This window comes from Lithobates pipiens, unplaced genomic scaffold (assembly GCF_037356315.1).
Source record: "Lithobates pipiens isolate NorthernLeopardFrog02 unplaced genomic scaffold, aLitPip1_a1.2 Scaffold_27, whole genome shotgun sequence".
NCBI lineage: Eukaryota > Metazoa > Chordata > Amphibia > Anura > Ranidae > Lithobates > Lithobates pipiens.
In genome coordinates, this window is record NW_027507788.1 from 30284654 (window position 1) to 30307859 (window position 23206).

The window sequence follows — 23206 nt, forward strand, 5'->3', positions numbered from 1 at the left end:
ACATAATTATTGGTTTAGATTTTTTCCTTTCAGACGATCGCATGCATGAAGGCTTTTCTAGAAAGACTTGTTGGAAACCTCAGTACTGCAACATAAGTGAGAGTGTTTCAACTTTAGGAGTCAACATTTCTTACAGGATAACTTGTTGCACCACAGATGGCTGTAATCCAGATTATCCCACATGTAAGTGATTTATTTTCATGCCCTTTTTAACATTTAATGTAGTATCCGTATTATATATTGGTGTCCTTGTATGAATCCAGCCTGAAGATTAGGCTTAGTATTAAAAGTAATATTAGGGTTAAAAGTGAACTCTGACGTTGAATTCACTATTTAAATGATACATTTGCACAGGGGTCAAGTCCTGGGGAAAAAAGTGTGGGAACTCCCACTCAAGATCCACTCCCCCACCAAAACTCTCCCCCGCCCCCATTGGCTCACTGTCTGTGATTGAGAAGAGAGAGAAGAGAGAGATCTGGGAGAGCCGCTGCTCTTTTGCCCATTGCTGGATGGAATAAAGGTGGGATATAGGCTGGGGGGGGGGGGGGGGGGGAGTTCCACCTAGAAGTTATTTTTGACTTAATGCATAGAATCCATTAAGGTAAAAAAAAACTTGCACCCTTAGAGCCTCTTTAAAAAGTCATTGTCTTTAAATAGTTTTAAAGACTACAAAAACATCCTCTGTTCACATATGAGCCGCTTGTGGCTCACAGCAGGGGTCCGGTGCATCCTGGTTCACTGTTTCAAGTCCGATTTCAGCCCAAATTTTGGGCTGAATTCGGATCTGAAACGGACCAAAAGACGCAAAGTGCAAAACGCATTACTGCTGAGGCGCAATGGGCCTAGGTCCCAATTAACGTAACACAATGGGATCAAATCCCCCACCACCCTTGCCCTTTAACTCATTAAATAAGACACTTACAACCATTAGGTTAGAAATGGCAAGGCCACAGCTTTATTAAATTCCAAAACATAACTTGTAAACATATTTAACCAGTGCCAGTCGTACTGTGAACACTCAACCAAAAGAGGGAAGTAGGGGCCTGTCCTTACCATAAGTGCTGGACAGACAGCCTACTTCCAATTTTCAATAGCCCATTATAGAAACTTTAACTGCTGGGAAGGTCAAGAAAACTAGCAAGCTGTGACATACCATAACAAAGTAAAAGAAGAGCAGGAGGGTGGGAAGCTCTTCCAACCGACTTCTCCCAGAATTCCCTGGGGCACACGTTCCCCCAGCTCAGGCCCATCCCATCCCCCATATTTCAACCAATCGTTCCCCTTGTCCACTTAGCCATGCCCCCATCACTCAAGGCTCTCTTTCCAAAGGGAGGTGGCTCAAGAGGCCTTCACTGGACCCGCTGCAGATATATGTGAACCGGCTCCATAGAGATAAATGTCCTGCTATTGCAGGAGATTTTGGATGCGGGGAAATTCGCAGTGGTGTGAACAAAGCCTTAAGCTTCCTGGGGATGGTGCCAAATCAGCAGGTAACCATTCTGTCCAAATAGACTAGGTCCATACAGATGTGTGTACAGATATGTATTGACAGAAATGTCAACACATATAATTGCTTTTGAAACAGAACATAGACAGATGCATTATGGAGAATTATTACAGAGTTGTACAGTGTAGATGCAATATTGATGGCTTTGCTTACTTTTACCCTTTTTGAAAAGCTTTCTTTTTTCTTCCGTGGTGTTGCTTGAAGTGAAACCAAAAAACATTACCAAGAATGGTGTTCTGTGCCCGGCTTGTTTTTCTCCGGATGGACCCTGTGAAGCCAACTATTCAATGCAGTGTACTGGAGAAGAAAAACATTGCTTGACTTTTCACAGAAAACATTCATATCGTAAGCAAACTCAAAAGCATCTACATTTAAAATGTGCTTCTGACACAATGATTGAATGCATTTTGTAGACTTCAAGGTACACTGCAGTCAAAAATAAAAACTGTGCCTTCAAATGAACACATTAAAGACTACCTTCTCAGGGCTTCAGGTTTTTAATTCAAACATTGCTGTAATTCCTTGGTCTGTCCATATCTCTTTGTTTGGTAATCCCTTGATCTGGAAAATCCTTTTGCTTTCCTCTTGTAATGCGGGAGAGGTATTCACAAACACATACCATGCAATTCTTGGCTGTAATTATTCTTAAATCAGTTAATCACCTATGACATCATAATCGTGCGCATGGGAGGGGTGCCTGGGCACACCCTAATCTTCCCGCAGTGTGGCGTAGATTACTGCTGATGCCCGGGTCCATGTCATTTACTGGCCACTTCCTTTTCTGAATGAGCACAGTGAGTGACCACTCACTGTGTTCATTCCTAACTGAAGCCTAGTAAACTGTTTGTAAATATTTGTAAATATTTTATTCTATCTTTTCATGTGACAACACTGAAGAAATAACACTTTGCTACAATGTAAAGTAATGAGTGTACAGATTGTGTAACAGTGTAAATTTGCTGTCCCCTCAAAATAACTCAACACACAGCCATTAACGTCTAAACCACTGGCAACAAAAGTGAGTGCACCCCTAAGTAGGGATGAGCTTGGTGTTCGACTCGAACACCAGCTGTTCGCCCTTTCTTCAAAGCCAGAACTCTGTGGGCCATTTGCGACAAATTCGTGTTGTGCTCACGGCCCACAATGCACTGCGCCATCGCAGTGCATTGCTGGCTCATGCACTGTGACCCCGCATGCTTGGCCAATCACAGTGCTGGCAGTGAGGAGAGCCATAATTGGCCACAGGCAGGATGCCTGATGCAAATTATAGCTCAGGGTGTTTAGTACACGCCCCACACTATATAAGGACGTCAGCGTGGCAGCCTTGTGTAGTGTTCCGGCGTCTGCAGGAGTTAGTGGGTGTTGTGTGCCTCCAATGCAGTATACTCCTGTATCTACCCTTTATTGCTGTTCTCTAATAGAGCCATCTGCAGGAATTAGTGGGTGTTGTGTGCCTCCAGTGCAGTATATATCTGTATCTACCCTTCATTGCTGTTCTCTAGCCATCTGCAGGAGTTAGTGGGTGTTGTGTGCCTCCAGCGCAGTATGCACCTGTATCTACCCTTTATTGCTGGTGTTCTCTAATACAGCCATCTGCAGGAATTAGTGGGAGTTGTGTGTCTCCAACACAGCACAATATACACCTGTATCTACCCTTTATTGCTGAAGTTCTCTAATACAGCCATCTGCAGGAGTTAGTGGGTGTTGTGTGCCTCCAGCGCAGCTCAGTATACACCTGCATCTACCCTTTATTGCTGGTGTTCTATAATAAAGGCACCTGCAGGAGTTAGTGGGTGTTGTGTGCCTCCAGCACAGCACAGCACAGTATACACCTGAATCTACCCTTTATTGCTGGTGTTCTCTAATACAGCCATCTGCAGGAGTTAGTGGGTGTTGTGTGCCTGCAGCACAGTATACACCTGTATCTACGAGGCAGGATGCCCTCCAGGGGCCAGCTTAGGGGCAGCAGACCGAGTGAATCACACCGCAGAGCTCTGCCTGTGCAGGGCGCTGCCTCTGCGCATTATTCCAAAAGTTCTTTGGGCCTTTTTTGAGATGAGTGCATCAGATCGCACTGCTGCTATTTGAAACATATGTCTCAAGTGTATCTCGCGTGGCCAAAACATCAGCTGCTTGGGCACCACGCTTGATCAGACATATGTTGACCTGCCATGCAGTTTGTTGGCAAGCGTACCTCAAAGACCCACACCAAAGAACAAAGCGGACCTCTCCTTGCTCCTCATCAGCTGGGATCTCCAACCCCACTAGACCTTCGGTCCTCTCTGAAACCTGCACTGAGAGGAATGAAGGTGTAGAATTAGGTGTGTCCCAGCCAAGTGCTTGCAGGCACTCTGCTAGCTGTACACCCATGTCTGATTGTAGCCGGCAAATTTCCCTGCCCCAGCTGCTGGACCATCGGAAGAAGTTCACTCCCAGCCATCCACATGCCCAGCGGTTGAATGCTAGCTTGGCTAAATTGCTAGCACTTCAACTGCTGCCTTTTCAGTTGGTAGACTCGGCCCCCTTCCATGAGTTTGTGCAATGTGCGGTTCCTCAGTGGCAGGTCCCCAAACACCACTTTTTCTCACGGAAAGCGACTCCGGCTCTCTACCGGCATGTGGAAGGCAATGTCTTTGCCTCGCTGGACAGGGCAGTCAGCGGTAAGGTGCATATTACTGCTGACTCATGGTCCAGCAGGCATGGACAGGGACGTTACCTGTCTTTCACGGCCCATTGGGTCACTCTTCTGGCAGCTGGGAAGGATGCAGGACAAGGTAGTCAGTAGTGTTGGAGGTTGTTCCGCCACCACGCCTCCAAAATGCTACTATTGGTTGTGACACACCTCTCTCCTCCACCTCCTCCTCTTCTTCTTCCTCCATGGCCCCTTACAGTGCTCTGTCCTCGGAACCAGCGGTGCTCCATAGGCGTTCAAGGGGCTACGCAAGTACGCAGGCAAAAAGATGCCATGCCGTGCTTGCGTTGGTTTGTTTGGGGGACAGGAGCAACACTGGGGCAGATATTTTGTAAGCTTTGCAGGGGCAGGCCGGGAGGTGGTTGATGCCACGCCAGCTTAAGCCAAGAAATGGTAGTTTACGACAATGGCACCAACCTCCTCTCCACTCTCCGTCAGGGACAACTGACCCATGTGCCCTGTGTGGCTCATGTCCTTAACCTGGTGGTGCAGCGGTTCTTGGGCAGGTACCTGGGCTTACAGGATGTCCTGAAGCAAGCCAGGAAAGTCTGTGTGCATTTCTGCCGATCATTTAATACCTGTGCTCAGCTGGCTGAGCTCCAAAAGGAGTTGAACCTGCCCAAGAACCGCCTTATATGTGACATGCCCACCAGGTGGAACTCAATGTTGGCCATGCTGCAGCAACTGCACACGCAGCATAGGGCCATCAATGAGTACCTGTGCGACTACGGCACCAGGTCAGGGTTCACAACAGGGCACTCCAGCACCCACCAAGAGTCACTTTGAGGGCTTACAGTGTTGTGGCAAAACCAACACCTTGTTCCGCCATTTCTGCAGAGCATATACTTTCAAACATCCAACTTACAAAAGTATGGAAGGAGACAACAGGAAGAGAGATGAAAAAAGACGGACGGCCAAAAAAATTATACAGGGGTGATAACCCTTCCCATGTTTTCCAAAAAGATTAAAAATAGATTTTTTTGGACTGGAGCTACACTTTCAAAATGTACCAGTTCAAAATTACAAACAGATTCTACTTAACAGAACAAAACTACACAGTCCCTGTCTTGTTTGCACCGCCTGTATACTGCTGTTCTGAGTATATAGGGCCTGGGGGCCCCACGCCTTTCCTTTTTTTTATTTGGGTATGGGGTTCCCCTTAATATCCGTACAAGACCCAAAGGGGCTGGTAATGGACCGGGGGGGGGGGGGGGGGCTACCTATGCCTTTTTTCTCAATAATTTTCATCCATATTGCAAATATTACATTAAAATCGCAAGCAGTTTTAAATGACTTCTGTTCAGTTAAATGTAATTTTGTGCAGGGACTGTTCTAAACACGGAAAACACGTGCCACTTCACAGGCATACTATAGACACCCCCAGGCACAATATTTAAAGTAATATTTCACTTTATTTTTTTCACTTTAATCGTCATTAAAATCAGTGCTCCTGAAAAAATGGCAGTTTTTAAAAAATGTTTGGCATTGACCCAAGTCCTCTGGGGCAGGACCCAGGTCCCCAAACCCTTTTTAGGACAATATCTTGCATATCAGCCATTAAAATTAGCACTTTTTATTTTGAACGTTCGAGTCTCATAGACTTCAATGGGGTTCTAAAGTTCGCACAAATTTTCGGTCCGTTTGAAAGTTCTGGTGCGAACCAAACCGGGGCGTGTTCCGCTCATCCCTACCCCTAAGTGAAAATGTCCAAATTGGGCCCAAAGTGTCAATATTTTATGTGGCCACCATTATTTTCCAACACTGCCTTAACCCTCTTGGGCATGAAGTTCACTAGAGCTTCACAGGTTGCCACTGGAGTCCTCTACCACTTCTCCATGATGACATCACCGAGCTGGTGGATGTTAGAGACCTTGTGCTCCTCCACCTTCCATTTGAGCATGCCCCACAAATTAAGGTGACCAGATTTTTAAAATGAAATCCGGGGACATATTTTTTTTTTAAATTGGCCAATGGTAAACTATTTTATATGCATATTTTCCTCAAATTATATATGTAGTCAGAAGTGTAGCGAGGGTTGTCAGCGCCCGGGACAAGGCAAGAAATGTGCACCCCCGCCAGACTTTTAGCACTCCCTGAGTCCCTTCCACTAGTACAGTAGTACTGACCAACTTAATTCCTACACTGACCTACCTGCCCACTGAACTAACCTACCTGGTTTCCTACCCTGACCACTACACTGACCTACCTTATCCCTACACTCGCCTACCTTATCCCTACATTGACCTACCTGATTCCTACACTGACCAATACACTAACCTACCTGATTCATACACTATACTCTACACTAACCTACCTGATTTCTTCACTGACCTACCCGATTCCTATACTGACTACTACACTGACCTACCTGAGTTCTATACTGACCACTACACTGACCTACCTGATTCCTGCACTACTCACACCCCCCTTACATGAACAGTGTAGATTGGTTGATTTTGCTCACTTTCCCATGGCCTCCATGATAATCTATCAGAGCAGGGCTCTCCCCAGCACCAAGTACTGTTCCCAACACCCAGCTGCTCCTCAGTATCCCCTGCCAAGAGCTTCTCCAATAGCCACCGTATGCTCTACACTGCCCCTCCCCTCTGCTGTTCTCACACACACACAGGCCGCCCTCACCAGAGGGATCATGGGGGACAGGCTAGACTACAGGAGTCCCTAGACAGGGGGGCAACACAGCACACTTGGGGGAGGCACATTAATGATTGTCCACCCCCCCAAATGTTTCACGCAGGGCAAGAATAACAGATGTCCATACCACTGCAATCCAGGGACAAATCTGGGGACATACTGGCTCTGGGGACAGTGCCCTCAATCCGGGGACTGTCCCCGGAAACCGGGGATGTCTGGTCATCCTACCACAAATGCTCAATAGGGTTTAGGTCTGGAGACATGCTTGGCCAGTCCATCACCTTTACCCTCAGCTTCTTTAGCAAGGCAGTGGTAGCCTTAGAGGTGTGTTTGGGGTCATGATCATTATTGGAATACTGCCCAGTCTCCAAAAGGAGAGACTTTTTGGGCTTCAGAATGTCACAGTACATGTTGGCATTCATGGTTCCCTCAATGATCTGTAGCTCCCCAGTGCCGCAAGCACTCCTGCAGCCCCAGACCATGACACTCCCACCACCATGCTTGACTGTAGGCAAGACACACTTTTCTTAGTACTCCTCACCTGGTTGCCGCCACACACGCTTGTCACCATCTGAACTAAATAAGTTTACCTTGGTCACATGCCCCCTTAGTTCCAGTGAAGGGAAACATAAAGCGTCAGCATACCAAGACATTTTGGACAATTTTATGCTCCCAACTTTATGGGAACAGTTTGGGGATGGTCCCTTCCTGTTCCAACATGACTGCGCACCAGTGCACAAACAAGGTCCATAAAGACATGGACGAGTGAGTTTAGGGTGGAGGAACTTGACTGGCCTGTACAGAGTCCTGACCTCAACCCGATATAACACCTTTGGGATGAATTACTGGCGTTTCTGGATGAATGGTTAAACATTCCCATAGACACACTCCTAAACCTTATGGACAGGCTTCCCAGAGGAATTGAAGATCTTATAGCTACAAAGGATGGGCCAACTCAATATCGAACCCTGCGGACTAATACTGGGATGCCATTAAAGCTTGTGTGTGTGTAAAGGCAGGTGTCCCAATACTTTTGGTAATATAGTGTACATTGAATTTTGATGAGTCCAAATCCTCTGCCATATCAGCAGGCTTTTTACTTATATGGGAATGCCATCTGGTGCTCATGAAGGAAAACAAAGTGCCAGGGAAGCTCTGGGCTACAGAAACAGAGATAATAGGATTTTTATATACAGCTTACCTGTAAAATCCTTTTCTTGAGAGTACATCACGGGACACAGGAGCTCATTACATAGTGGGTTATATAGGCACCTCTGGTGATTGGACACTGGTTAACCCCAATTAAGGAGAATTCCTCCCCTATATAACCCTTCCCATATGGGAGGCACCTCAGTTTTGTAGCAAAGCAATAGAAAACCACGTAAAACCCAAGAGGGGCGAGAGCTCTGTGTCCCATGATGTACTCTCAAGAAAAGGATTTTACAGGTAAGCTGTATATAAAAATCCTATTTTCTTGATCATACATCACGGGACACAGGAGCTTCATTACATAGTGGGATGTCAGATTGAGGGGAGGGAGACACAGATCATAATTATAGACCACCATGGGCCGGAGGACCTAAACTGCAGCCTGCTGTACACTGCGCCCAAAGGTGATATCCTCTTGCCCTCTGACATCCACCTGATAGAATCTGGTGAATGTGTGGACTGATGACCAAGTTGCAGCCTTACAGATCTGAGCCAGGGAGGCCTGGTGATGCACTGCCCAAGAAGCACTTACAGCCCTAGTTGAGTGTGCTTTCACTGGAAAAGGAGGGATTTTCCCTCTAACACTATAGGCCTGAGAAATAATCTGTCTAATCCACCTTGAGAGAGTGGATTTTGATGCCGCCTGGCCCTTTCTAGGGCCTTCCGGCAAAATAAATAAGCAAAGATTCTTCTTCTGCGGACTGTGGGTCCGGAAAAAAGGATGGTAGGATTACATCTTGATTCAAATGGAATCCTGAAACCACCTTAGGTAGAAAGGACTTGTTGGGGCGCATGACCACCCGGTCCTTATGAACAATTAGATACGGCTCTTTGCTGGAGAGAACTGCTAGTTCTGACACTCTTCTAGCCATGGAAATGGCTACCAAGAAAATTTTTTTTTGGTCAAAAGAATTAGTGAAGCCTGATGCAAAGGTTCAAAAGGTTGCCCCTGCAAAGCCGAGAGAACCAAATTTAGATCCCATGGGCATACCGGAAGTTTGACTGGCGGCCAACCACCATAGACACTGGCGAAAAAACTGAGGTGCCTCCCATATGGGAAGGGTTATATAGGGGAGGAATTCTCCTTAATTGGGGTTAACCAGTGTCCAATCACCAGAGGTGCCTATATAACCCCACTATGTAATGAGCTCCTGTGTCCCGTGATGTATGATCAAGAAAATTATTTTCCTCATACCTGTACTAATTCCAGACTGACAATTTCTCTTGTCCTTTTTCTTTATCACAGGCGGAGTTCAATATTACACCAGTGGCTGTGCCACTGAAAATGTCTGTAAAGAAAACCGATCTTTGGACTTTTTAGTGAGACCAGACTCCACAAACGAAGCCCACTGCACTAAAGTGACCAACGAAACCAATTTACCAGCAAGTGAGTTCTGTTCATGTTTTTTTAGATGAAAGCAGAAACCTTTAAAAATGGTTACGTACTGGAAAAAAAACATGAATGATATTTTAGTGCAAATGTATGTATGAACAACATATAACATATACAGTGCCTTTGAAATTTTCTACATTTTCTCATGTTAAAACCAAAAATGTAAATTTATTTTATTGGGATTTTATGTGATAGATCAACATGAAGTGGCACATAAATGTGAAGTGAAAGGAAAATGATAAATGTTTTTTTTTTTACTTTTTTTTACAAATAAATATCTGAAAAGTGTGGCGTGCATTTGTATTCAGCGCCCTTTACTCTGATACCCCTAACTAAAATCTAATGCAACTAATTGCCTTCAGAAGTCACCTAATTGCTAAATAGGGTCCACCTGTGTGTATTTTAAGCGCTTCAGCCCCCGGAAGATTTTACCCCCTTCCTGACCAGAGCACTTTTGGCAATTCGGCACTGTGTTGCTTTAACTGACAATTGTGCGGTCGTGCAACGTTGCACCCTAACAAAATTGATGTCCTTTTTTTCCCACTAATAGAGCTTTCTTTTGATGCCATTTGATCACCTCTGCGGTTTTTACTTTTTGCGCTATAAACAAAAAAAGAGCGACAATTTTGAAAAAAAAAAGCCATACTTTTTGCTATAATAAATATCCCCCAAAAATAAAATATATAAAAAAACTATTTTTTTCAACAGTTTAGGCCGATATGTTTTCTTCTACATATTTTTGGTAAAAAAAGAAAAAAAAATCGCAATAAGCGTATATTGATTGGTTTGCGCAAACGTTATAGCGTCTACAAAACAGGGGATAGTTTTATGGCATTTTTATTATTATTTTTTTTATTATTAGTAATTGTGGCATTCTGCGATTATTTTTTTTTTTATCGTGACTGAGACATTATGGCGCACACTTTTGACACTATTTTGGGACCATTGTCATTTATAGTGATATAAAAATGCACTGATTACTGTGTAAATGACACTGGCAGGGAAGGAGTTAAGCACTAGGGGGCGATCAAGGGGTTAAGTGTGTCCTAGGGAGTGATTCTAACTGCGGGGGGGGGGGGGGGCTAACACTCACATGACTGCGATCACTGCTCCTGATGACAGGGAGCAGTAGATCCCTGTCATGTCACTAGGTAGAACGGAGAAATGCTTTGTTTACATAAGCATCTCCCTGTTCTGTGGCTCCATGACACGATCGCCAGGACTTCGGTGGACATTGAGACATTGTTGAACCTGGTTTGATCTTGTTTCCATGTGTTAGATATTATTCTCAATAAAAACTTATTGAAAAAAAAAAAAATCACAATAAAATACATTTACATTTTTGGTTGTAACAGGACAATATGTGGAACATTTCAAAGGGTAGGAAGGGTATTCGCTCTATATGTAGTTCAGAGAGATACATTCCATCAAAATGGATTTTCATTTAAAGCTGGGTAGTCAGCAGTATAATTTTGAACGAAAATTCGTACGAACATTCTAAGCCCTTGTACACACAGTCGGACATTCCGATGTAAAATGTGCGTTCGGACTGCGTTGTCGGATAATCCGACCGTGTGTGGGCAGCATCAGACTTTTTCCGTCGGAATGTCCGACCAACAAAGTTTGAGAGCTGGATATAAAAATTTTCCGACAATCCGATCGTTTGTAGAGAATCCCGATCGGACAAAGTGCCACGCATGCTCAGATGAAATTCCTAGACCAAAGCTATTGGCTACTAGCCTGAACGTAGTCCCGTCCTAACGAAATGCAGCGCATGCCACCCCCCATCCATGCGTCCAGCCCCCTGATCTACATACAGGGCTCCGGAGGCATGAATTCCAATGGGGGGGATGTTTTTTTCTGAAGCATGTGATCATAGGTAGAGGCTCTAATAGGCAATTTGGCAAATTGTACAATTTGTTATCGTTATACGTGGATTGAACAGTAAACTACTGTAAAGTCGTCCAAAGTACAAACACGCATGCTCAGAATCAAGGACGAGCCAGAAGCGCTCGGTCTTGTAAAACTAGCATTCGTAATGGAGATATCACGTACTTCTTGTAAGTCACTACGTTCGTAATTGTTGGCCGGGTGTATGCAAGACAAGTTGAAGCCAACATCCTTCGAACAAAATTCCACGGTTTTGTTGTCGGAAAGTCCGATCGTGTGTACGCGGCATTACGGTTTTGGTTTCCTTGTATATCTCCAGGCCACTAGGCCCATGTAAATTCAAGTTTTGTACACGCACCAGTCTCTGTATACTTACCTTAAATATCCTTAATAAAATATTATGGAAATGAAAAATGTGCAACACCCACCATATTATTCTCTAGGGCCTCTGCTTTAAAAAAAAGTATATACGATTTTGAGGTTCTAAGTAATTTTCTTGGCACAGTGCTGAAACGGTTAAAATGAAGGTGAAGAAGATGGATTTTCCAGCATATTGATAACTTCTTGTACAGTGGGAAGGTTTTAGCATTCTAACACATATTTATAGCCATTAACATGTCATCTTTTTCCTCTAGAAAATTTCCTCTGGTGCCAGATTTGTCACAATTGTCAAACAGATGAAAGCAAGTTGAGTCCCTACTTGTGTTCCCCTGATGACGATGTCTGTGTAGTTGAAAGAACAAGAACTATATACGGTATATTTTTATTTCTGTAAAAATATAATGGGTTAAAGAACAAGGTGTATAGCTAGTGGCTTTCAAACGTGCAGTGGTGTAGCCTGGGTTCGCCATCACCCGGGCCAAGGCAAGTAATTTGCGTCCCCTAAAATGTGGACTTTTAGTACCTAAGAATGTGTACGTGCTGTGGCAGTCAAAAAGCAAAGGGTTCCTCCACTTACAGCCTGAGCCTCTGATTGGCTGGCTGCAGCCTTTTATTATTGGTTAGATCTGCGATATCTCTTTGACTACAGTAGTCAAAGATATATCTTCTCATTATCAACCAATAATAAAAGGCTATGGGCACCCAATCAAAGGCTCAGGTGTAAATAATGAGTACTTATATACAGCAGAGCAGGCAGACAATTAATAAACCCCGGCCTAAGGGTTGTGCATATTATTTAGTGCTAGACATACTACAGGAGACAGTCAGACTGTAGACATATTACAGGAGACAGTCAGAAACTGTAGGCATACTATAGGAGATAGTGAGAGACAAAAGTGCAAAGATCAACATTGTGCAAGATACCAAGTGTAAAGATCAGGAGTGCCCTACGTACAAAGTGCAATGTTCAGGAGAGTGCTAGGTACAGAGTGCAGAGTTCAGGAGTGCCCTATGTACAGAGTGCAAGGTTCTGGAGTGCACTGCATACAGAGTGAAGAGCTCAAGAGTGCACTGTGTACAGAGTTCATGAGTGTGCCATGTACAGAGTGCAGGGGTTTGGAATGCATATCCCACAGGACATTTTAAAACCCCCCCTTCCAGTACAGAGCTCTTCTCCCACCCCCAAATCCTCTCTCTCCCACCTACAGAGTTCCAGATAGAGAGGCTGCTGCAGTTGGAACATTGGTGCTAAGTGTGTGTGTGTGTGTGTGGGGGGGGGGCATTAGTGCTAAGTGGGGGGAAAGGGGGGAGCATTTGGGATAAGTGGGGGGCATTGGGAGTAAGTGGGAAGAGAGGGGGTGGGCATTGGGAATAAGTGGGAGGAGAGGGGAGACACTTGTGATACTTGGGGGGAGGGGAGGAACATTGGGGATAAGTGGGGGAAGAAGGGGGCATTTGGGATAAGTGGGTGGAGAGGGGGGTATTTGGGCAAAATAGGGGGATAGGATGGAAATGGGGGACACATAGGGGGAGAGGAGGGATATTGTTGGTAAGTGGGAGGAGAGGAGGAATATTGTGAATAAGTGGGAGGAGAGAAAGGATATTGGGAATAGGTGGGAGGAAAGGGAGGCATTAGGGATAAGTGGGGGGATATTGGGGATACATGCGAGGAGAGGAGGGATATTGGGGGTAAGTGGGGGGAGAGGGGGGATATTGGGGATAAGTGGGAGGAGAGAAGGGATATTGGGGATAAGTGGGAGGAGAGGAGGAACATGTGGGATAAGAAGAGGAAGAGGGGGACATTGGGAATATGTGGGAGGAGAGGGGGCATTGGGGATAAGAGGGGGAGAAGGGGGGCATTGAGGATAAGTGGGAGGAGGGACATTGGCAATAAATGTGGGGAGAGGGGATACATTGAGGATAAGTGGGGAAAGAGGGAGAAAATTGGGGATAAGTAGGAGGAGAGGAGGAACATTATAATAACTATATCTTACATTATAACAATATTAATACAAATTCAGAACATTTTTTGGTTATTCAGAGATGTATCCGAATCTCTGAATGAAATAGTAACGCACCATAATGAATTTAGTTGAAATGTTTTTAGTTAATTTAGTTGTTTTTTATTAATTTTGTTTATTTGTTTTCTAGCGAATTCCAACTTTTTAGAACAATTAGAATTCGAAACGGTCAAAAAACAATCATACGTTTCAAATTCTGTGTGAAGAAATATCTGGTTGTTGAGCAGCGGGCCCATGTCCTTAACAACCACGAGTCATCATCTGTCAGCAGGCTTCCCCACTGACAGATGAATATACAGTAAAGATAAAGAATGCCAGCAGTTGCCCGTCAATAGAAAAATGCTAAAAACAGCATAGGGTCCACCCCAGTTTATGCCAGGCCCTTCAGGTCCGGTATGGATTTTAAGGAGAAGCCCATGCCAAATAAAAAAAACAAAAAACGTCATGGCGCCCCCCCCAAAATCCATACCAGACCCTTATCCGAGCATGCAGCCTTGCAGGTCAGGAAAGGGGGGGAATGAGTGAGCGCCCAACCGAACCATACCAGGCCACATGCCCTCAATATGCCCCAAAGCATGTTGTCCCCAGTTGATGGGACCAAGGGCCTCTTACCAACAACCCTGGGCTGTGGGCCAAAGTATACAAATGATATCCACTTTCTCCTTTGTTTGTAGGTGAGAAAGATTGAAGTGCCATACCAGAAGTTGATCTCAGAGATATAAATTTATTATAAAATAGGATAAAAATATTTGATTACAGAGCCAATGCATTTTGGGAGCCAGAGAATGCCTTCAATCAGGGCTCTTTCCAGGCCATCCCAGCAGGACCGTCTCTGGATAATGATGTCGGGTCATTATGGAGGCTCACAACATGTGATGTCATCATCCAAAGGCGGTATGGCTGGGAAGACCTGGAAAGAGCCCTGAGAGATACATTTTTGGTATGGCACTTCAGTCTTTCTGACCTACAAAGGTGAAAGTGGATATCCTTTGTATACTTTGACTCTCAAGCCCAGAATCCAAATACCTAGTTCAATTCAAAGTCTATAATAAGAAATTGTAATGCTACAACCTTCCTACCTGAGAATAATGATGAAATGGCCATACCTGTGCTCAGACCACAGCCTCACAAGCTATCAGACAAACTTCAGAGGAAAAGGTCGGTAACACGATATACCATGCTAATCAAAGTCTTCTTTATTACAGATCCATCATGATAAAAGGGTATCCAATGCACAAGATATCTTGACGTGTTTCAACCCTGGTGGGCTTTAGTCATATGACTAAAGCCCACCAGGGCTGAAACATGTCAACCTGTCTTGTGCATTGAATCCCTTTTTATTATATCCCAATAGATCTGTAATAAAAACGATTTTCATTAGAATAGTATACCGTGTTGATGACCTTTTCATCTGAAATTTACCTTAGGCCCCAGTGTTATTCATTTATTTGTCCTACGTTTGAATAGGACAAGAGGTGATGGGAAATTTCTAAGACCTGAGATAAGTTCTCCTCTTAGGACGATTCACACCAGGGCAGTCTAGTGCGTCTAGTTTTGTCTTGAGTTAACCTTTCACAGGAAGCCCTGTATTTTTAGGAATGAAGACAAGGCTTCCTCTGAATGGCTGAGGTGAAGATCATGATGTCATCTGTCTACCTCTCCATCTCAGCCCCCTTCCTAACGGAAATAGTTTGTTTGGGAAGCTTGACCCAAACAAACTATTTGGAGTAACACAAAACCTGGAGTAAGGCCTCAAGTATGTTTCTACATAAGGAACCACAGGTGGTTTAAAAGGAAAAATTCAAAGGCTATACAAATATCAATAGCAGTTGAGCTATAGGATTCAGCAGCTATCAGCGATATTCAGTAAGGCTGTACAAAGTACAGTAGCCCATTGCAATCATCAAATATCACTTTTATGTTTCAGATATGGTTAAAATAGATATGGCAACCAAGCGATGTGGCAAATCGAGTGAATGCAGCCGAGTTGGGAGCATACGCAGCTCTGCCAAAACCATCCTGATCAACACCTCCTGCTGTAACCATAATAATTGCGAAGTACCCTTCCCAACTTGTATGTATCTCTTCCAAAGACGTCCTATCTGTTCTGTATTGATGGACCTTATGTGGAGACTGTTATTATAATCTTTATAATAGCTTGCATAGTATGGTATGAAAACATTAAATGCAATAAAATATTAAAGTGGTTGTAAACAACCAGACAGCGGCGCGCAGGCACACTGAGCGCGGCATTCTTAACGACGGAGCTGCTGCGCGTGCCGGCTCCTGTGCGCATGCGCGGGAGTGACATCATCGCGGCTTCGCCGAATGACAGCGATGGAGCTGCGAGACCCCACCAAGAAGATGGATGCGCCGGACTACAGGGGACAGCGGTGACTTTGTCAAGTAAGTGACACATAATGGACTACTATGCAATGCTTTATGCTTTGCCTTTGCAGGGAATGAAAGAGGAAGTAAACTCATCAGGGTTTACTTCCTCTTTAAAGTAAAAGACACAAAATAATATACTTTGAAACCCCATAAAACATAAGGCCTCCGATCAAGCTCCTGTAATGGGTGCTGACAGGACAGGAGTCTAAATCCTCATATACTAAGGATAGGCATAGAAAAAGGTCCCAGACACTGCACACCTAGCAAAGCGGGAGAAAGCAGCCTCAGCCAACTTTATCCAAAGCCATGCCTTCAACGTGTTTTACCCCACCCACAGGGCTTAATCATGCCTATTTTACACTGCAGTATTTTTTAGACCTTCTACATACAAGTGTTAGATTGAGACATCTGAATTGCAATCAAGAAAAAACTTACAATGGAAAGTTGAGATTTTGTTTTGTATTTCTAGATATTTTATGAAAGTCTACTATCTAGCCACAAATGTGGACACCACAAATATTTAGAGGTATTCTGATCAAGTACCTTTTATGTCGGAAAATGACAGTCTTCATAGAAGGATCACTTGGTTCTCCTAAGCACTGTCCATCTTCATATTATCTCTTTAAATCTGTGTTAAAGTATACGTAAACTCTTACTTTTCAGGCGTTTTTCAGGCGCTTTAGCGTTAAAAAAAGTGCCTGTAAAGCACTTGAAAGAAGCCTCATCTGCAGTCCCAATGTGAAAGCCCAGGTGCTTTAAGAGCCCTTTCACAATGTCAGCGCCTGAAAAACTCTCGTAAATGGCGCTTAAACTAGCAGCTCTTTACCAGTGCTTTTAACCACTGCTAGTGGCCAAATAAAGGGTTAAAAGCGCCCACAAAACGCTGCTGCCAATAGCGTTTTTCAGGCGTTTTACAGGCGCTTACCATTGATTTCAATGGGAAGGGGCACTTTAGGAGCGTTGTATTCACCGCTCCAAAAGCGCTGCAAAGAAGCTGCTTGCAGAACTTTTTTTGACGCCCTGCCAGCGCAGCGCCTCAGTGTGAAAGCACTCTGGCTTTTACATTGGGATTGCAGTTGCGGCTTCTTTCAGTCGCTTTTTTTAACGCTAAAGCGCATGAAAAACGCCTGAAAAACGCCCCAGTGTGAAAGGGGTCTAAAGATGAAGTAAACCCTGGTGGGTTTTACTTCCTCTTTTTTTCCCTGCAAAAGTAAAGCATAATGGGCTACTATGCATCGCACAGGTGGACATCGCGGCCTCCGGGCACGTGTATCAGCTCCCAAGTGATGCGGCGGGCAACCACGATTGCTTGCTACGGAGTAGGGACATGGACGGCCACCCAGGATAAGAGAGCCACCTTGTGGCCGTCATATTACTATACACGGGATGGGAAGTGGTTAATGCTGCTACAGAAGCCACAATGACTGCTGACCCAACATATTGCATAGCCAACATGTTTGCTAAGCACTATACAACACGTGACAATGAGGACGAGGAAATGACTAAGCAGGATAAAGAATTACATCACTATAACTAAATCGGAGAACATCAAAGTCGCACAAAGTCGTTTGGAAAGGTTTGTCAAATCGCAACAAAAATTGATCTGCAAAGTCGCACTGTAAACTGCATGACTTTGGGGTCGCAATAGTGGAAAGCGAGTCTTATGGCCTGTACACACGACCGGTTTTCCGTCTAAATAAACTCCAAAGGTTTTTCTGCCCGAGTTCCGCTGAAACAGTCGTGCATACACACGATCACACCAAAGACCGATCGCTAAGAACGCGGTGACATACAACACGTACGACGGGACTAGAAAAAGGAAGTTCAATAGCCAGTAGCGAATAGCCTCCGTCTTGTACTTGCGGCAGAGCATGCGTCGTTTTTGGTCCGTCGGTACAGCATACAGATGAGCGGTTTTTCTGATAGGAATTGGTTCCGTCGGAAATATTTACAACATGTTTTATTTCTAGGTCCGTCAGAATCTTCAGAAAAAAAAAAAAGTCCGATGAGGCATACACACGATCGGAATATACGATGAAACACTTCCGCCTGACTTTTTCTGTTGGACATTCCGCTCGTGTGTACGCAGCATTGTTCTCTTTAAAAATTTCGAAAACTGTTCAAATTCAAAAACTTTTCGAACTCGAAAACTATTTGAATCGATTTGAAATCTATTTGAATCTATTTTATTTCAAATTCCATATTTTTTTATTTTTTTCGATATTTTGGATTCGTTGAAATTCGGTACTATTGTAATTCGGAAATTTGAATACATCTGAATTTCTGAAAAAATCATCCAAAATTCAATTCGGAACGAAACTAACTGCACATGTCTAGTCGGGGGCTGCTTTGTGCAAAACTATTGCACATAGCAGGTAAGTGCTATTTTTGAAAAAAAAAATTTTTTTCAAATCTTTCCTTTTAGAATAACTTTAATCTGTATTTACCATCATTTTTATTATATCACTTTTTTACTTTACAATTTTATTGCCTCTCTTTTTTAGTGCCATCCACCAGCAATAAAGTCAATGGACTGATCTGCCCATCTTGCTTTTCCCCCAACTCTGATCAATGTGAAAACTATAGAGATTTAAAGTGTACTGGAAAAGAGAAACTTTGCTTACGCTATACACGGACTGAAAGCACAGGTAAGGAAGCCGGTTATATGCAGAGAAATGAATGAACTGCTTTTTGATGTGATTTTCACATTTTCTACTTCTTCGTCTTTCCGTATTTCTGTTATTTTGTTTCATATATAGACTGTAACAGGTCAGTGCCTGGTGAGGCACCGGCTAGTATCAGAGCCAAATACATACAGGTTACATACACGGCGATCATTAGAGCGAGAGCAATAATTCTAGCACTGGACCTCCTCTGTAACTCTAAACATGTAAACTGTAAAAAAATATTAAAGCGCCACCTATGGGGATTTATAAGTTCTGAAGTTTGGTGCCATTCCACAAGAGTGCGCAATTTTCAAGTGTGACATGTTAGGTATCTATTTACTCAACATAAAGTCATCTTTCACATTATACAAAAAAATCGGGCTAATGTTAGTGTTTTTTTATTTTATTTTTATTCATGAAACAGTTTATTTCCAAAAAATACAAAAAAATGCGTTTAAAAAAATTACTGCGCAAATATCGTGTGACATAAAAAGTTGCAACATCCCCCATCGGGTGACATTTTGAACACCTATGTAAAGGGGGGCATTTTTCTCTACAGACAGCCAATTTAGGGTACACATTTCCCACTCCCTCCCAGTGAATCGTTCTTAGCAGGGGTTCCCCTAGACCTGATAATGATCTCAAAGGCTCCTCTGGGGTAAATAGATTGAGAATGACTTCATTAGAAAATCAAATAAATGAAAGGATGAAAAATCTTAAACAAAATTCTACTGATGTATGGGCAGCTTACAGAGGAAATACACTGTATCTGAGCACCACAAACCAAAAATGCTATTTAATTAATTTTTAATATTGAAAACAAACGCACCCTTCCAACCATGTCTCCATGCTTTGTTTTCCTGAAACACTTTGAAAAATACCCCCTAGCATTTCTGTGGCCATCTTGAATAAGGGCAGATAATTCATGTAGCATTTACTTCCTAGAATCCATCTGCCCCTGAGGAAGCCCAACGGGAGAAACATGGCGGGATGAAATTGGTGTCCACTTGGGGAGTATTCTTTCTTGGGCACTAGGTGGAATGTAGAGCTTGTGGCAGTGAGGTCATCTAGGTGGACCACAAGCTGTACATTCCACCAAGTGGCCAATAAAGAATATTCCCTAAGTGGATCTCACTACCAGCTGATACTGGACACCAATTTTGTCACCTTGAACTAAGCCACAAAATGTGTTTTATTTGGTGAAATAAAGCAATTGGATGTTTTACTGAAGCAGATGACTCATGCCTATCCTTTGAACAACATTATTGAGTGTTTCTGCCAATCAAACTGCCTAAGGGCCCTTTTTGAGCTGACCCTTTCTACTACTTTGTTCACCCACCTGAGATCCCCTTTACAGTAGACGTCGACCGATTATCGGGGGGTCGAAATTCACATTTTTGAAAGTATCAGTATTGGCCAGAAACTTACCATTTCCAATCTTGCTTCAAGTTGTTGTTTTTAATACTTTCAAGTGCAGAGGAGGGGTTTGGATCTTATAGACCCCACATCCCTCCATAAAGAGTACCTGTCACCGCCTATAACTGTCACAAAGATGTTACATTCCTTGTGACAGCAATAAAAGGGATTAAAAAAAATTAAATAAAAGAACAGTGTACAATTTAGTAATTACTAAGGCAGTGAAACCGATCAAATCACCAGTGCAAAATAATGGAGAGCCTGAAAACATGACCTGTCGGCAGGGCTGGACTTACCATTGAGCTTGACTGGGCTCAAGCCCATGGGCCTTCGCCCAATAGGGGGCCCCCTGCGGGCCCCACAGAGATGCATAGCTGAGTGTACTCGGCTCGGCTCCACTCACAGTCACGCCCTATGATGGACATAACACAGGGATTGGGTGTGACTGTGAGCCAAGTCGAGTACACTCGGCTACTCTCAGCTCTGCTCAGGACTGCGAGATGGACCCTGGAGCCGCCGAGAGGCCCCCGAAACGCCATTTTTAAACTTCAAGACTGCAATGACAAGGCTGAAAATGACACTGGGGCAAGGCTGAAAATTCCCTCCTAAATTTGGGGTGCGTGTTATACGCGATAAATACGGTAATGTATAGAAGGTAGGGCCCGAAAGTGACTCAAGCCCAGGGGCCCCCACCACCCTAAGTCCTGCCCTGCCTGTCGGGGCACCTTGAGGACTGGAGTTCAGAAACACGGCCTTAACCTATACACATCAAACATTAGTTGGAGACCCGTCCTTGGACCTTTTTCAATTCCATCACCATTTTTTCTTTTTTCTTCTTTTTTTTACAGATGTGAACCTTACATTGGAGACCTTACGTGGCTGTACCACCGAAGAGATCTGTAAAGCTGGGTCTGGACTAATACGAGCTGATGGAAAAATTTATTTCAAGACTATAAAAACTGATATTAATTGCACGGAGGACAGTGCAGTCACAGGGAGGATTACAATATTCAATTTCCTAATGATCACATTTACAGCCCTCTGTGTCTTGAATGTTGACATTTAAACCAATTGTCTTTTTCAAACCCTGCTTGTAACATTTGAATTGCATATCTTTCAGCATAAAAACACAAGATCTTCTTTAAAGTACAGTTGGCATAACAAAAATTGCGATTGTGGAACTGCTTCTAATAAGGGATTAGCAGGGTGGTTTTGCCGTGAATTGAAATGCTCTCAAAATTATCCCTTTTGCTTGCAAAAAAAAAAAAAAATTTATTTTATTTGTAGTATTACTATGCTAATATGGTAAGGGAAAATCATGCATTTTAAAGCACATGAGAAGAATGTATTATATATATATAGGGGACCCCAGGAACTCTGGGAATGGGGGGGGGGGGGCACTGTTGACCAGAGACCACCTTCCGCAGAAAGAATACACTAAGGTTTGGGTGGGTAGGTGACTGGAATAAGGGGGAAATTGTTATGTCAGTGTCCCCTTACATTATTGTATTCACTCCCCCCTTATATCAGTGACCCACCCCTCCCCCCCAGACTGGCCTGGTGGCACTGTCACTGACCTCTTCTCAGGTGCACCGTGCAGGGCTCAGTCAGTCAGTCAGCTCCAGCTTGGTGGCTCTGGTTTTATCCTATAGTATCCTCTCCACAGTCCACACATGTCTGACTTCTCCCATGACTCCTCTCCAGACTCCTTCAGAGAATGCAGACATGGAGATGGTAAGAGAATGCAGACATGATACAGGAGATGGTAAGAGAATGCAGACATGATACAGGAGATGGTAAGAGAATGCAGACATGATACAGGAGATGGTAAGAGAATGCAGACATGATACAGGAGATGGTAAGAGAATGCAGACATGATACAAGCAACAGACAGCATGGACTCATGAAAGACAGAAGTTGTCAAACAAACCTGATTTCTTTTTATGAGGAGGTAAGTAAAAACTTGGACAGAGGGGTGGCGGTGGACGTGGCATACTTGGATTTTTGCAAAAGCGTTTGACACAGTTCCCCACACACGGATCATGTGTAAGGTGAAGTCTACTGGCTTGGAAAGATCAGTTTGTAAATGGATAGAAAACTGTCTAAAAGACAGAATTCAGAGAGTAGTGGTTAATGACTCTTATGCCCTGTACACACGGTTGGAAATTCCAACGGAAAAGGTCCGATCGGATTATATTGTCAGAAAATCTGATCGTGTGCGGGCTCTATCGGACTTTTTCCGTCGGAAATTCCGACTGAAAAAATTTGAGAGCTGGATCTCAAATTTTCCAACAAAAAAATCCGATCTGACTTTTTCAGATTGTTTGTAGAGAATTCCGATCGGACAAAGTGCCACGCATGCTCAGATCAAATTACGAGACCAAAGCTATTGGCTACTATCCTCAACGTAGTCCCATCGTAACAAACAAACGTCATCACGTTCAGAACATTCAGATTTTCCGTCAACTTTGTCCGACCGTGTGTATGCAACACAAGTTTAGGACAAAATCCGTCTGAAAAAATCAGACGGATTTTGTGGTCGGAATGTCCAACCATGTATACAAGGCATTACTCTGAATGATCTAAGGTTACTAGTGGTGTACCCCAAGGCTCAGTGTTGGGACCCTTACTTTTTAATACCTTTATAAATGATATAGGATCTGGGATTAAAAGTACCATTTCAGTCTTTGCAATTTACAAGCCAACCTCAATGAACTATCTAATTGGGCAATTATGTGGCAAATGAGGTTTAATGCTGATAAATGTAAAGTCATGTACTTGGGGGCTAAGAATATACATGCATCCATAGGCGTGCGCAGGGGGGGTGCCGGGTGTGCCTGGGCACACCCTAATCCCCTGACATACTTATCTACAACTGGATGAGAGGGGCAGCAGGCGGCTTATAGAACAAATGTTGCTCTGCATTTTCTGCCCTACAGCCATTAAATGCCATCAAGAGGAAGAGGAGAAGCGAGCATTCAGGGTCTG

General features: G+C 43.8%; 1 protein-coding gene across 1 annotated transcript in view; it reads left to right on the forward strand.

The window, feature by feature from the left end:
- LOC143933718 (uncharacterized) overlaps positions 1–21385 on the forward strand; it is a 40149-nt gene extending 18764 nt beyond the window's left edge. Inside the window, exons 4-10 of the mRNA XM_077456712.1 lie at positions 34–183; positions 1712–1852; positions 9307–9447; positions 11979–12098; positions 15673–15819; positions 18641–18784; positions 21067–21385. Coding sequence (XP_077312838.1) covers positions 34–183; positions 1712–1852; positions 9307–9447; positions 11979–12098; positions 15673–15819; positions 18641–18784; positions 21067–21284 — 1061 coding nt within the window. The 3' untranslated portion in view covers positions 21285–21385. The remainder of the gene's footprint in view (positions 1–33; positions 184–1711; positions 1853–9306; positions 9448–11978; positions 12099–15672; positions 15820–18640; positions 18785–21066) is intronic.
- Positions 21386–23206: the final 1821 nt, after the last annotated feature.